Genomic DNA, 13,787 nt, shown 5'->3' with positions numbered 1-13,787 from the left:
CCAACAAGACATCAAGCACACAGGACTGGAGAAAAGTCACACAATATCACACTACACTACGAAAAACACACAGAAAGGCCCTACGCAGAAGGGGAGGCCCCAGAGAGGTGCCAGAGACAAGTCTGGAGCCCCTCAGAGAAGGGGGCAAGCAAGGAGGGCTAAGGGCTGCTGCTAAGCCCTGAGGTAGTGCGTCTGCAGGGAGCAGCTCCTCAGCGTGCTGCCCTCGCATCCCCACCAGCCCTTGCACTGAGGCCTGCCCAGGAAAGCTCAGTAGCATCCTCATGCTTTGCTCACCCCGGGCAAGACCTTGTTCTCAAGTCTGGAGGGGTTTCTGCAGGCTGGAGGCCAGGATCAGAGGGAAGTGCAGCTCTGAGAGCTGAGCCTCCTCAACACACCCTAAACGCAGGCATCGAACTGGCTGCCAACGGCTGTGTCTGCTTATGCAGGGCGGGGAGAAAGAAAAAACAATACACCCCAAAACCAAAGGCTTGGAAAGAAAAAACAAGCCCACCCAAGAGCAAAGCATCAGCACCGTTCAAACAAAATGACAGCACAGAGCAGGGGAAAAGATGTGAGGGAGGAGACACACAAACACAAACCCCAGTGCCTAGCAGGCAGTGTCTCCCTGAACCACCTCGGCAGACAGCACCCATGCCCCACACCACAGCACAGGCAACCGTGCGTCGCCTCAGCAGGGGCCGGGTGCTGAGCCTGATGCAGGAGCCAAGTGATGGGGACCTGCAGAGGCAGATTCTGGAGAACTACCCATAGGGCAGCAGAGGAAAACAAAACACAGCAGGAAAATGAGACACCAGCAATCCCAGCACATCCCCAGGGGCCCACAGCCATCCGCTAGGAGAGTCCTTGTGCCCCACTCACAGCCCCTGCAGGCTCCCAGGGAATCAGACACCACCACACAGGCACTCTGCCCTGTTGGCACAAGTTAAGAGAGCAGAGCAGCTGCGGGCAACCAGCATGAGAGCACCCAGGGCCTCAGGTACTTGAATGGGAAGGGGGAAGGAAGATATAAGCATAAAGAGGCACAGGCACCAGGATGAGGGGTACCAAGAATAAGCTCTGGTACAGGCACCAGTGTGAGGCTGTGAAGAGAGCTGCGAGTGTGCTGGGGCAGTGGGTGTGCTTCTGCACACTTTGTGTGCTAGTACTGTGGGTCTGAGGTTCCAGGGAAGGGGGACCTCAGCTCTTCCAGGTAGCAAAAGAAGAGAATAAATATAAAATTTCAGAGCAGAGCCCCTCCAGGAGGAGGGCACCAAGGGAGGTTTCTCCCTCAGAAGGTGGACAGATGAAGGCAGCCCACAGCTCTGCAGCATGTGGCTGCTTCTTGCCTTGCCTCAGCTGAGAAGGTTGCCCTGCTCCTGAGCTTGTGTCAAACTGTCCTTGCGATGTAAGTGGTGGACCCCCATCCTCTTGGGGCTGCGGTGTGGCCGACTGAAGGGAGGCTTGACCCTGCTTTCTCCACTTTCCTCTTGGGCATCTCCTTGGTTGCTCTCCTTGCTTCCATGGAGCAACATTTCTCTCTCCTCAGCTGGGCTCTCAGGCAAACCAAGGTCCACATAGTCCTTGTGCTTCTCTGGTGAGGGGCTTCCAGGCTCACCAGTGCCTCCACCACTTCCCTGTAACAGCTTCTGGGCTTCATCCTGGGAGAAATCTGTACCATAGTCTGAGGAGAAATGGCTCCTGCGGGCTCTGGACTCAGTGCTGTCTGTGTCCACACTCGAGTCCCGGCTCATGGTCCAGCTGCAGCTCTGCGCAGACTCCTCACCATCCGAGTAAGCCGAGGTTGCTCTACCCAGCTCCTGCATGGAGCGGCTAAACCTCTTCTGGAGCTCAGGTGCTGTGTCACGGCTGAAGGCTGTGCGGTTCATCAGCACCCGCTCTGAGGTGGGGGGTGCCTTGTCTACAAACATACGCTGCCAGTTGGCCAGCAGGTCCTCCTCAGAGCTGGCAGAGCTAGCAAAGGCGCTCGGGATTTGGGGAGGGCTGCTGAATGGGCTGCTCTGGGAGGAGCCATGAGCCCTGGCTGCTTTGGGGGACTGCTGACAGGAACAGCTGGAGGCCGAATGGTGCCCTTCTGAAGCAGGGCTGTTGGGAAGCGTCTGGTGCCTGTCACAGCTCTCATCTTCACTCTGTACCAGGCTGAGGGAGATGGCCTGGCGTGTAGCGTATGTACAGTTGGGCAGAGGGCTGTTCTTTGGGATCCTTACCTTGTCCTCAGAGAACTCAATCACTTTGCGCCCAGGGTACATAGGATGGGGAGGTGAGGGTGTAGGGTACGGACTTAGCTTCTCAAAGGCAGGCACCTCCTCTGGCACGCTTTCCACACTGCTCTGTGGCTTGCAGCCACCGTTCTGCTGTTTCCTCGCATCTCCTCCCTCCTTCCCCACCTGCCCTGCACTGTTGCAGGTGTCAGGAGGAGCTCCACTCATGTCCACATGCACAAAGACATCCTCAGCCATGGGACAGCTGCCACTGCTAGACTTGGCTGAATTCAGAACCAGAGATTCTGGTTTCTCCAAGACTCTGGCAATGACTGAGGTGGGCACAACATCAGATGGGGCCAAGGTGTGAGTTGCCTCTTGACCAGGGCCTGAGGACTCCTGAGTGCTGTGCAAATGCTTATTGACCATGTCCTGCAGCTCATAGGGAAGCTAGGGAGAACAAAAAGGACATTAGAAGGGGACAGCCATGCAAGCCTTTAAATTCCAAATAATCTGCCCTTTCCAACCAACCTTCACATGTACTTTGTACTCCTTATCTTGACCATAACATTCGCATACGTTATGTTGAGGAAAGTATCCCTTTCAAAGCAAACCTGCCCCATGTGAGGGACTAATAAAGCTCTCTAGTCGTCACACCAGTCATGTTTCTAGGCCGTGGTTCACAGGCCCCATTTTGCAAAAAGAACAAGAAAAGATGGCACATGGGCTCAGTCCCCCATGCCTGTGAGCACAGAGACAAGGTCTAGCCAGCACATGCTAGGAAGGGGTCTATTGATCTGTGGAAAATCAGCCAGTGGTTGCACTGAAGTGACTCAACAGCCCCCAGTGCTGGGATCCACAGTGCTCCCCGAATGCGGTAATTGCAGCCACGCTGCTTTGGCAGCCTGCCTGCAGACCAGAATCGATGCCTTCCCTTGTTCCCCACCAACTCCACTACCTCGTCCCACATCCTCACTCCATTTCAGAGAGGTAAACATGGGGTTTATTACCAAAGCTGCAGGGCTAGGGTCTCAACAGAGGGTAAGCACTGCTCCTTGTCATGCAAATGGGCACTGCTGCTCTCCCCATCATCCTGCTGAGCTGCCCTCACCTTGGCCACCACACCCATGTAGAGCATGAAGCAGAGAGCAGAGCTCCACAAGCCACTGTGCACAGCAAGGTCTGTCCCATCACAGCTCCAGGCATATACTCTGTCAGTGTATCAACTCCCTCTCCCTCTGGGGATTTTAATACTCTCCAAAAGTCCCACCAGATTTGCTATCCCATCCCAGAAGGAAACTGTGTCCAAAGCTGGGGACACAGGGCACACAGCATGACAACAGCTGGCTGTGAGTCAGACTGTCTGCACAGCTGCTCAGCACCAACACCCCATCCAGTGGCAGCCACGTGTGACGCTGCACTCGGGGGGGGGGGCAAAATTCAAAGCTCCAGGAGGGGGAGACAGCTGGGAGAGAGGTCAAGGTCAGCCCAGCAGTAACTGATACACTGACCTCAAGAGTGCTAATTTGAGACACAATGGGGGAGGGGGAGGGTGACATATTAGTCACCGGCTAAGTTAAAAAAGACAAGTACATGGTTTTGCTGAGAGGAACATAAGGGATGGAGACTAGGGGTATGGCAAAGAGAGAGCTGGGGTAAGGGCCTGAATGAAACTTCCAACCAAAGAAGTGATGCTACCAACGTGAAAGGCCTACACTCCATCTTTGCTCATCCTGACAGCAGGATGAGCTGAACAGACCCCACAAGGGGGAGTATGAATTGGTACCAACTTCTGCCATTCAGGAGGCCTAAGACACCCTGAATGCTGCCTCCCACATTTCTCCTCAGAGTAAGAAGTGAAGCAGGCCCAGACTACTGCTGCTTGACTCCTTATCAGGCAGTGTGGCCCTTCGATGTGGCCAGGTGAGGAAGGCAAGAGGACAGAGCAGGGTAAGAGAGTGTCTGTCCTCCTGCCAGCTCCCATCAGGCACCCAACAGGCTATCAAATTCAAGGTTATTGTTCTTTTTATAACAGCTCCTGGCTGAGCTGTGAAATGGAGCTGGTGTGAAAGAGGAGCTGGCAGAGGCTCTGTGCTGCCTTCTCAGTGGGAGTAGGAACAGGAGTCCCCCCACACCTCTGTCTGAGGCTGAGGGATGAGAGGCCAACAGCCCTGCAGAGAAAGCTGGAGAAAGCAAGATGCAGGCGGAGACCATGAGCCCTTCTTCCCCACCTCAGCAGAACTGCTACTCACATCAGCAAACTTGTGGTTCCTGAAGTGGGACTTATTACACTTGAGCAGCTGTACTGCAAGGTTACAGTCCTGTCGATAGCGTTCCTGCAAGAAAGGACACAGGTGTGCAACAGCGTCAGACTGGCCCGATCTCTTACCCGAAAAGCCACTACCTGACTAGATGCTGCTTGAACAGAAGCAGGAGGAGGCATCTGATGAATGCATGAGGGCACCTGCCATTCCCTCCTCTCCACACCAATGTGTTATTTTCTTACAACTCAGCCAAGGTGTCCCTTTCAACTCCAGCCCTTGCTCCAGGCATATACTCTGTCAGTGTATCAACTCCCTCTCCCTCTGGGGATTTTAATACTCTCCAAAAGTCCCACCAGATTTGCTATCCCATCCCAGACCTCTCAGCCATGCCTGAAGACACTGCCTGATGTCAGGCATCTTGCAGACAGACAGACTGGAGGGAGTTGAGAGCAGTTAATAGAAACAAGCACCAGATCCAGGAACTCGTATATTAATGGTGTAGAAAAGGCATCAGCCCTCTCCCAGCTCTAGAGTAAATGACCCCTCCGTTGGTATAGCCTGGACTCAGGTTAAACCCTAAGCTCAAAAGAGCAAATACATCTAACTTGAAGATCAGTTCTTCCTTGCTCAACCCCTCAGACCCTTTTCTGTTTGTCTGTCCCTCCTGTGTGCAGCTCTCACACTTTCATACACACTGAAGTCATTCACATGCTCCTTCACAGACTTTGAACACGAGGAAAAGCCCACACTTCACACACTTCCACAGCCATTTGCAGACTGACACTTACATTGAGTTCCTCCAGCTTATTGATGGTGGTTTTGGCATCAAGCAATTTATTAGTGAGCTCTACAATCTCCCAGTCCAGCGTCTTCCGGTCCATCTCTGCCTTTTTAATCTGGGATGCAAGAACACCAGGTGTAAATCTCCCCAGTACAAAAGAACCTGGCTTCACCACCCACCTCAGCCCAAGCATAGCCCAATGACATGTTCAGCTGAGATACAAAAACTTCCAGACAGACAAAGGGGATAGCCTGGCTCTTTACCAAGGGAGGGACTCCAAAGGCCAAACGGAGCCACCCGCTCTGCTCGTTACAGAGACAACAGGTTGGGTCTGAACCTCCTTAATGCATTATCTCTTCTTGCAGCACAACCATGTTTCCTCTCTGCCCTGGTTCAAACAGTGTCTCGTGGAAAGCTAGTGGTTTTGAGCAGTCAATCCCATCCTGCCACTGGCAGCAAAGACCTCTGAGCTTGTGATACCCAGCCCTCTTCTCTGGGGCAACAAATGAGAATAGTGCCCATAAAGATCCAGCAGTCAATGCTGAATAGGCAAAAAGTTTGTTTGGCAGAGAGGGCACCATCTTGAAAGAGTTTAAGCCTTGCTCTAGTAAGAAAAAGGACCTGTGTAGCTTCATCTGGAGCTCAGTTAACACCCTCCCTAAAGCAGGCAATCTTGCTTCTTTAGGCTCCCCAACAGTTCAAGTACGGGGATGATAGAGACACAGATGTAACAGCAGAGAGTGGCAACAGCTCAGAACAACCAAGCTATCCTTTTCTCAAGAAGCTCTTCCAACATTGCCCAAGGGTGCTCTGAGGCTGTGACCACCAGGGCCCAGCTGTGCGTCAGGGGTAGAGCACAGCGACACACAAGCGGGTAGGGGATGACAATGCTTCCCACATACGCAGTCTCTTCAGGCACCACCACAATGAATATTAACCCAAGAAATTCAAGTGCTAGAACCAAAAAAAAAAAAAAAAAATCTCATCCTGGACTACATGGAGGCAATCAGCATCTCAGCTGTTTGACTTGCCTGCTCACAGCCCAGAAGGGGAAGGGAGCAAATTAGGTTCACAGCCATCCACATCTTGTGCAGCGCCACAGCTTATGGGCACCACTTCCCAGCACGCCATGCTCCAGCTGGCTCAGAGTCAAACACTCTTAAGATGGAGCACTGCAAGCTAGGACCTGCTGCATCTGCGGGCAGCTGCTGGATACCAGGTGAGCCCTTGGCTGGACGAGGGCTGGGGCCCCTCCATCTGGGATGGTGTATGTGGGATTGACAGTGAAACCAACAGGCTGAGACACGTAAAAAGGAAAAAGAAAAAACACACAAACGAAAAGACGCAACTGCAAAAATCCAGCTTTGGCTGAGAGAGGCCTGAGAGGTGAGTGCGCCCAGCGTGTGCCAGCAGCAGCATGGGGAGGGGAAAGAGAGAGAGGGGGGGGGGGGGGAGGGAGAGAAAAGAAACAGCCATGAGTGTTATGAATGCACACAACAGACATACACGCACATTGGCTCTGCTCTGACTGCCCCCATCCTCCCAGGATGACCACCCCAAGACTGGCTGACACAGCCCTGGCATTTTGAGAGGGACTGAAGCAACATGACGGCATACCATGCGATTATGTTGTGGGGAACCAAAGCTCATGTGCATGACCAAGTAGGGGCTCAGTAAATCAAGAAACCTGTTCATGACACCAGCTGGTATGGGGAGTAGATGGTCATGGCCAGAATCTCACCCCTCACCCACTGCCACATCTGCTGGGTAAAGCCAGGGCCCCCTCCCCCATCTGCTCCTAACACACAGGTCTCTTCCACCTTCTCTCTGTAGTGATTTAATAGTACTTACCAGGGCATGCAGCTTCTCCTCCAGGTCTTGGTTGGTTCTCTGGGAAGCAGTGTAGCTGTTTTGCAACCTGCAGAAACAAGGTATACATGGGAATGGATCTCAGGCACCTACTCAAGTCCCCTTCATAGCTGCCAAGCAAACCACCAACTCCACAACTCCAGAAAGATTGGAAAGACAACCAGGCATACGAACTGTGCCTCACCTCTGCCACATAATGGCCTTCAGACCCCAAGTTACTGGAGGCAAGATGAGGTTGGCTGGGTGAAAGGATCTTGCAGGGGAGGGTGTGAATGACTTTGGAGGACTCCTCTGACCTATGTCATGTATAAGCTCTTGTGAGCAGTGACTGGCATTGATTTTTAACTGAGGTACTTTTCAAGTAAAGTGGTGATGTATTTTCTTGCAGCCATCAGTGGCTCCTTTTGCACATGTGGGGTCACCATCCAAGCTGGATCCTGCCTTACATCCAATAGATAAAGAATTCCTTGTTGTTGTCAGCCCCTCGCACTGGCAGCATTCCTACACTGTACCCTGGAGGAAGTAATGGCTGCAGAGTCTTTACCTCCCCTACAGTCTGGAGATGCACCTTTCTGAGGATGCAGCATGCCTTTGATTTATACAACAAAGCACAGCCTGCTCTCACCAGCAGAGTCCTTGGAGGGGGGGATCTCTCTAGCTCTATCCCTCTCGTTTTCTTTTCCATACCTACGGAATTTGTCCTTGAATTTCTCCAGCTCCTCACGGTTCTGGCCCAACTCCATCTCCAGGTAGTCCTGACCTGACTCCAGCTCCCTCTCCATTGCCTCCATTTTGTTAGTCACATATGTCAGCCGTCGGCGCAGCTCCTCATTCTCATGCTGCAGTAGCCTGGGTCACACAGGAACAAGGTACCACTGAGTGCACAAGGGTTACTCCACACTAGCACCTCCACCCCACTGCCCTGCTCTAGGACCCAAGGCCCCACACGGGGGCCCCAGGAAGTCAGAAGCTGAACTGGCAGGAGTCTCCAGCATAGCCAGCGAGAGGTACATCTCTGTCAGAAGAGGGAGACTCAAACTCTCTTGGAGCAGAGGCAAAGCAGCACATCGCCAGCTGGCCAGCCATGGCACCCAGCTCCCTCTTGGGTTACAGTGCTTGGATAAAGCCCACTAGCCAGATGAGCTGCACAGCTCTGGTGTCCCTCACTGCTGAATGAAACCCACTGAATAATTTATCCAAGTCCAGGTTAGAAGAGTTGAAGGCAAAAAGAGTAAAATAATTTTCTCCTCCCCTGAAACTGTTCAGAAGCCCTCACAGCTTTAATACATGATGGAAAGAGGAAACCATACAGCCTTAAGCCCAGAAGCAGAGGTGGTGGGGTGCATGTACAAATGTGATCACAGCTTCCAGTCAACCCCATTCCCACAAACTGCTCTGTTCCTCCCCAGCCAGGACATGCCTGGTGGTCAGAAGGATTTCCTGTTTTTCATTCCTTTATGCGCAGTTGCTCAGAGAAACCCAGAAGTGCAGCTTCTCTCTGGCAGTGCAAGCTTGCTCCTCACTATGGCTTTAAGCTCAGTGCTAGCAGCTGTCTGTGCCCCACACCACCAAAGGGTTCAGCTCTCACCCTCAGTCTCAGTTTTGGCTTACACCAAAACAGTGTCAACAAGAAGGGTTAAAAAAGGCACGCTCTCTCTACCTGTATTAAAGGCTTCATCTCCTACTTTTTTCACACTCACCAACTCCTCTGCCTGCACCTGCACTGAGGGTCTATGTTCCCTCCTGCTCCAGGGGGAAGAGACATGCAAGGCAGAGGTTGGCAAGGCAAAAACTAAGCTCTGCCCACATGGCCCCAAGAAGACTGAAAATCTCAGAGAAGCCCGCAGGGCCAGTCAGCTTTGCTGTGCAGGTGGCACAGTCAGGATGTGAGGATGGCCAACACAGTTGCAGTATGACAGGCGTAAAGGGGGAGCAGGACACTTACTTCATCCTTTCTGCATCCGTCAAGGGTTCCTGCACAGGGAAGAAAACAGCTGTAAGATTCTTTCAGAGGAGGAGTTGGTCTCTCACACTGTCCTAAGGGGCAGAGTCTTGGTTGCTAGACCCTTGGTTACTGTGACTCTTCCTCACCTGCTCTGACAGGTCATGCTAGGCAAGCTTAGAGCTGCTAGGATCTGTACACACCACTCAGCTGTCTGATACCAAGATAGATTGTGTTCTGGTTCAGGGTAGAAGAGCTAGACTAGAAACCACCACACAAGTTAGGTAACTTTACTCTCTCACGGTGCAATCTTAGCATCACTTGTAACACTGTCACCTTAGCTGGTGTTTCAGCCTCCTCCACATCCACAGTTAGTGGGTAGCAGGAATCTCACAGGCCAGCATACACAGAGGATTAAATTGTCACCACAGAAATCACAACTCCCTTAAAGCCCCACAAAAAAGAATGAGGGAGAATCATTTGGGAGCTGAAAAATGTGTCCACCATTTATATCACCCAGATTGTGCTGTGAAAGGGTTTATTTCTGCAGACCTGAAACCAGCCACTGTAACTATTCTTGGATAGTAGAAGAAACACCAAAAGTCAGAAAAGCCTGTGAATGAAATTAACATTCTGGGCAAGATCCCCAGAGATGGCTGGAGCAAGGACCTGCAGAACAAGGACACACAGCGCAGTGACAAGAGCACACGGCTCAGCTATTCTCACTTCCTTTGCACTCTCTGTGTTAACCCGTGAGATGGCTGCTGCCTGCCAGCATGCCTGGGAGAGATTTAATTAGCGCTAGAAGCAAACACATTTTCTGTGAAAGCCCAAGACTGTGACCACTCTCACAAAGTCCAAGTTGCCCATATATTATTTTTGGTGTTTCGTACCAACAGCACTGCACAAACCCGAAGTGCTGCCATACTTTAGATTGTCCATTAAGTGTCACAGCCAGCTCTGGGCTGAGAGGCCATGACACAGGCAGTTGTGGATGAGGTTGCTGAGCAGCTAGCAATATTACAGAAGGCAAACCACCCCAGTCCTGTCCCTGAGACATCATGGGGCTGCTTCCTTCAAGTCACACTTTAAAAGAATGGTCCTTACCACCTGCATACATCCTCCTGTCCCTAAAGGCAAAGAAAGCATCAATCCATTCTTTTCTTACATCCTGACCCCACATGGCAATCAGTTAATTCATGCAGAATTACATAGCAACTGCCTCCCCTACCCCCCACAAATACATACACAGCAGATGCTAGTGAACAGGCAAAGGGGATAATGTGATTCCTGTTAAAACAAGGCGATGGCCCCAAAGCAGGCTGGAAAAAAAGAGAAAGCTTACGAAGACTTGAAACAGCCATGATACAAAGATCCAGTACTGCAAGACAGCAGGCACAGGGCACACACAAAGGACTGGGAGTATCCCAGCACCTCCTGACAAGAGAGATGCCTGCCTCCTGCACACGCCTGCTGCCCTGTAGCCTGGAGGGTCTCTCCTACAGGAGCTGGAGAGCAGCATCAGCTCCTGCCTCCCTAACTCCTGAGGCCAACGGGAAGCTGGTTCCTCCCAGGAAGATATACCCAACCTGGAGCATAGCCAGGAGTGGCACCAAGAAGAGAGCTGCTTCTGGCGATTAAGCACCCACAACGTGATGTTTGAGGGATTGCTCTCAGTCTCCCCACTGGCATTACAGACTAGAAGAGATCCAGGTGGGGGCTTTGGCCTTTGTGAGACCCCTGTCAGTGAGCCGGTCGCCGTGGCACCTACCTTGTTTAGTGCCAGGCTGAAGGAAGGGAAGGATCTAGATGGGGTAGGCCCCTCCTCCCGACTCCAGCGTGTTGGAGTGGAGAAGGATCCTTTGTCTGGGTAGTTCGGCTCCACTGCACGCTTCTGCCCAAGTTTAGCACACAGATGGTGTGGCTGTAATAGCCGTGAACAGGGACTGCTTTCAGCCCTTCTGCCCTCTGCACTGCTTTTCCATGAAGACAGTGAGTGCTGCTGCCCAGAGGATGTCCCCGCCAGCCCTGGGTCTACCAGCTGCTGCAGCTCGTACTGACACAGATCTACTACCCTTCTCTCCAAGGAAAGGAGTTTTTCCTTACTGTCCTTCCTCCCAAGGATGGGTTTCTTTCTTAGTCTGGAAGCTCTCTCAGCCTCCTCAGCACACTTTCTCTGGCACGAAGCCATTCCCAGCCCCTCACATTTCTTTTCTGCTTTTCTTCTGCTTGGGCAGGGGGATCTTTCAGTTGCACGCTTGGTTTTGACCCCTTGCAGGTGACCTTCCCCTTGGCCTTCTGGCACAGAGTTTCTGGGGCAAAGAGGAGAGTTCTGGTCTTGTTCTGCTCCCCTGGACTCTCCCAGTGAGCGCAAGCGGATGGGACTCAGCACCCGCTGGGTGATCTCATCCAGAAATTTGGAGAACTGCAGTTTTTCCTCTGTGATCTTCTCCTTGTGCTTGACAGAGTCAGCGGCACTACTGCTGCTGTGCTGCAGTGAGCGCTTCTGCCTACGGCCGAGGCAAAGCTGAGGATCACTGTACTTGCGTGAGCCACGGTCACGGGAAAGTGTCTCTACTGAGTGGGACTTGCGTAAACCCTCAGGGCATGAGCCTGTCATGTTCGTCTGCTTCAGGATCCCTTTGAGAGGCAGGTGTGTAGAGGAAACCCGAAACTTCCTCGGTGTCAGGACTTCAGGAGGCTCTTTAAACATAAGCGAGCGTTCCAGGCTTCTGCTTTTGAAAGAGCAAGTGGGATGGTGTCTTTCATCTCCAGATACCACAACTGTCTCCATGCTACGGCTCACAAATTTGCTGAGGTGCCCACGACTGCGGTTTGGGCACCGCTTCCCACTTCGCTGCCCCATCTTCCCACCACGTGGAAGTACTGGCGAGACAGTCTGACTCTTGATGCTCAGCTCTGCTCTGCACCCTGTCACTTCCTTCTCACTGCTGGATTCCAGGGACCACGATGAGGAGAAGTTCAAGTTGCAAACCTCAAACCCCTCTGCCTGCTTGAGCTGGCCTGCCTTGGTGTAACTAAACCCTGTTTGCTGGTGCAATGGTGTTAAGCCCTTTGCCACCCGGCAAGCCGTTACCTGACTCTGTTCGGCCAAGATCACTCCGTCCTGGTCATCACGAATGATGGGTACCTCATGGCGGATCTCACGATGCTGTGGGGGTGCCTTGCGGTAAGGCTTCTTTGATGGAGCTGTGCTTGACATCCTCCCACCTCTGCAGCTCCGAAAGCGGGTTACCTACCAACAGCAGAAAGTGCACAGAAGAGAGAGTCACAGGCGCTCCATCGAACCCTAGAAGTGACCCAGCAGGAATCTGGCTCCCCTGGAGTCCCAGAGCAGGTCCCCATGCAGAGTGCTAACAGAGCAGGGACAGGATGTGGCCACAAGCCTTGAGCAGCAGCTGCAGGAGAGGGAGCAAAGTAAAAGGTAGCTGTGTCCTTCTCCCAGCCAGTGAGAGCAGAGGGCTGGCACATCCTCTCCCCCCGCCACACACGCTCACTCACGTAGTTTGTGTGTGTCCAGATTATATATAGCAACTGAGAACAGACCTCACAGCAGCATATTGATCAGGCTCTTTAGGAAAGGCCTTTTCCAATATGGAAACTGCAAGCCTTACAGGCAGCAGTGACAGTTGGAGCAGGAGTTATTGATCATATGCTATCACTGTCAGCAGGGACTATGTGGGAGGAGACTCCAGCCATTAAAGAGCCCAAACCCGTAAGTTTTTGGCTTACACTGGAACCCCAATGGAGAAGACCACAGGATGCTTGTCAGAAGGAGGTACCATACCATTACAACTGCTCAGTCTGTCAGAAAAGACAGACCACCCCCAAGTCACAGGGGGCATCAAATTAGGAAGCAATGCCAGTGATGTTGGTACCCAAGGCAAGATTTTGCAACATGTAGCAGTACCACTAGCAGAAAGGCTAGATTAGTCCCTTTACCCCAGCCATGCTGGGCAGGATTCTTCCTGCTGCAGGAGCAGCAGCAGTACAAGAACAAAAAATGGGGTAGAAGGAAAGCAGCTATCTTGTACACATGGAAGAATCTCTTTCCTTTCCACCACTTTGGGACTGCAGTAGAGGGCAGGAAGATGTCTCCTCAAGCAGCCAGGATTTCAACCACCCTGTTGTACACAAGACAAGAAGTCTCAGAGATGCCAACCAGTCCCTGCAGAGCCCAATACCAGACTTTCCCTGATGACAACACATGCATCTTTCATTGTCCCCCTATATTTGGGGTAAGTGCCAACTTCTCATTCCCCTTTCCCTTGCTGGAGCCTAACACTGATCAAGCCTAGCATCTCTGCAATCCTCAGCACCTGACCTGCAGCGGCTCAAAGTGCAGGACCTGCCTCAACTCAGGTCACCCCCTCCCCTCTTGTACAGGTAGGGACATTTTACTCCCATTCACATATCTTCAAGGCAGGCAATGGATACAATTGGGCCAGTGACCTAGCAGACTTCACTTGCTTTGTGTTTTGGCCAGTGGAGTTTTACATGTTAAGTGTCTAAATGGAGCCCCAAGAATTCTCTCCAATTCTTATCCACTCTTGCCTAGCTGCATCTTCTTGACACTTAGACTGGCAAGTATGAGGTGTCTGCACCAAGCACAGAGTGGCTTCAAGCCACAACAGGCTTTACAATTCACAGAAACATTTGCAAGCTGTCTTCCACTCTGCTAAAAACACAAG

General features: G+C 52.1%; 1 protein-coding gene across 1 annotated transcript; it reads right to left on the bottom strand.

The window, feature by feature from the left end:
* Positions 1 to 1,352: 1,352 nt before the first annotated feature.
* Positions 1,353 to 12,313, bottom strand: TJAP1 (tight junction associated protein 1; the record flags this gene model as incomplete). Its single annotated transcript, XM_081998474.1, has 8 exons — positions 12,173 to 12,313; positions 9,079 to 9,107; positions 7,821 to 7,982; positions 7,116 to 7,182; positions 6,614 to 6,643; positions 5,272 to 5,379; positions 4,472 to 4,555; positions 1,353 to 2,669 (listed from the first exon to the last, which is right to left on the bottom strand). The coding sequence occupies exons 1-8, from the start codon at positions 12,296 to 12,298 to the stop codon at positions 1,353 to 1,355; spliced, it is 1,923 nt and encodes a 640-aa protein (XP_081854600.1). The 5' UTR covers positions 12,299 to 12,313.
* Positions 12,314 to 13,787: the final 1,474 nt, after the last annotated feature.

This window comes from Phaethon aethereus, assembly GCF_964289735.1.
Source record: "Phaethon aethereus genome assembly, chromosome: 3".
Taxonomy (NCBI): Eukaryota; Metazoa; Chordata; class Aves; order Phaethontiformes; family Phaethontidae; genus Phaethon; species Phaethon aethereus.
This window is presented reverse-complemented; position numbering and strand designations above follow the sequence as displayed.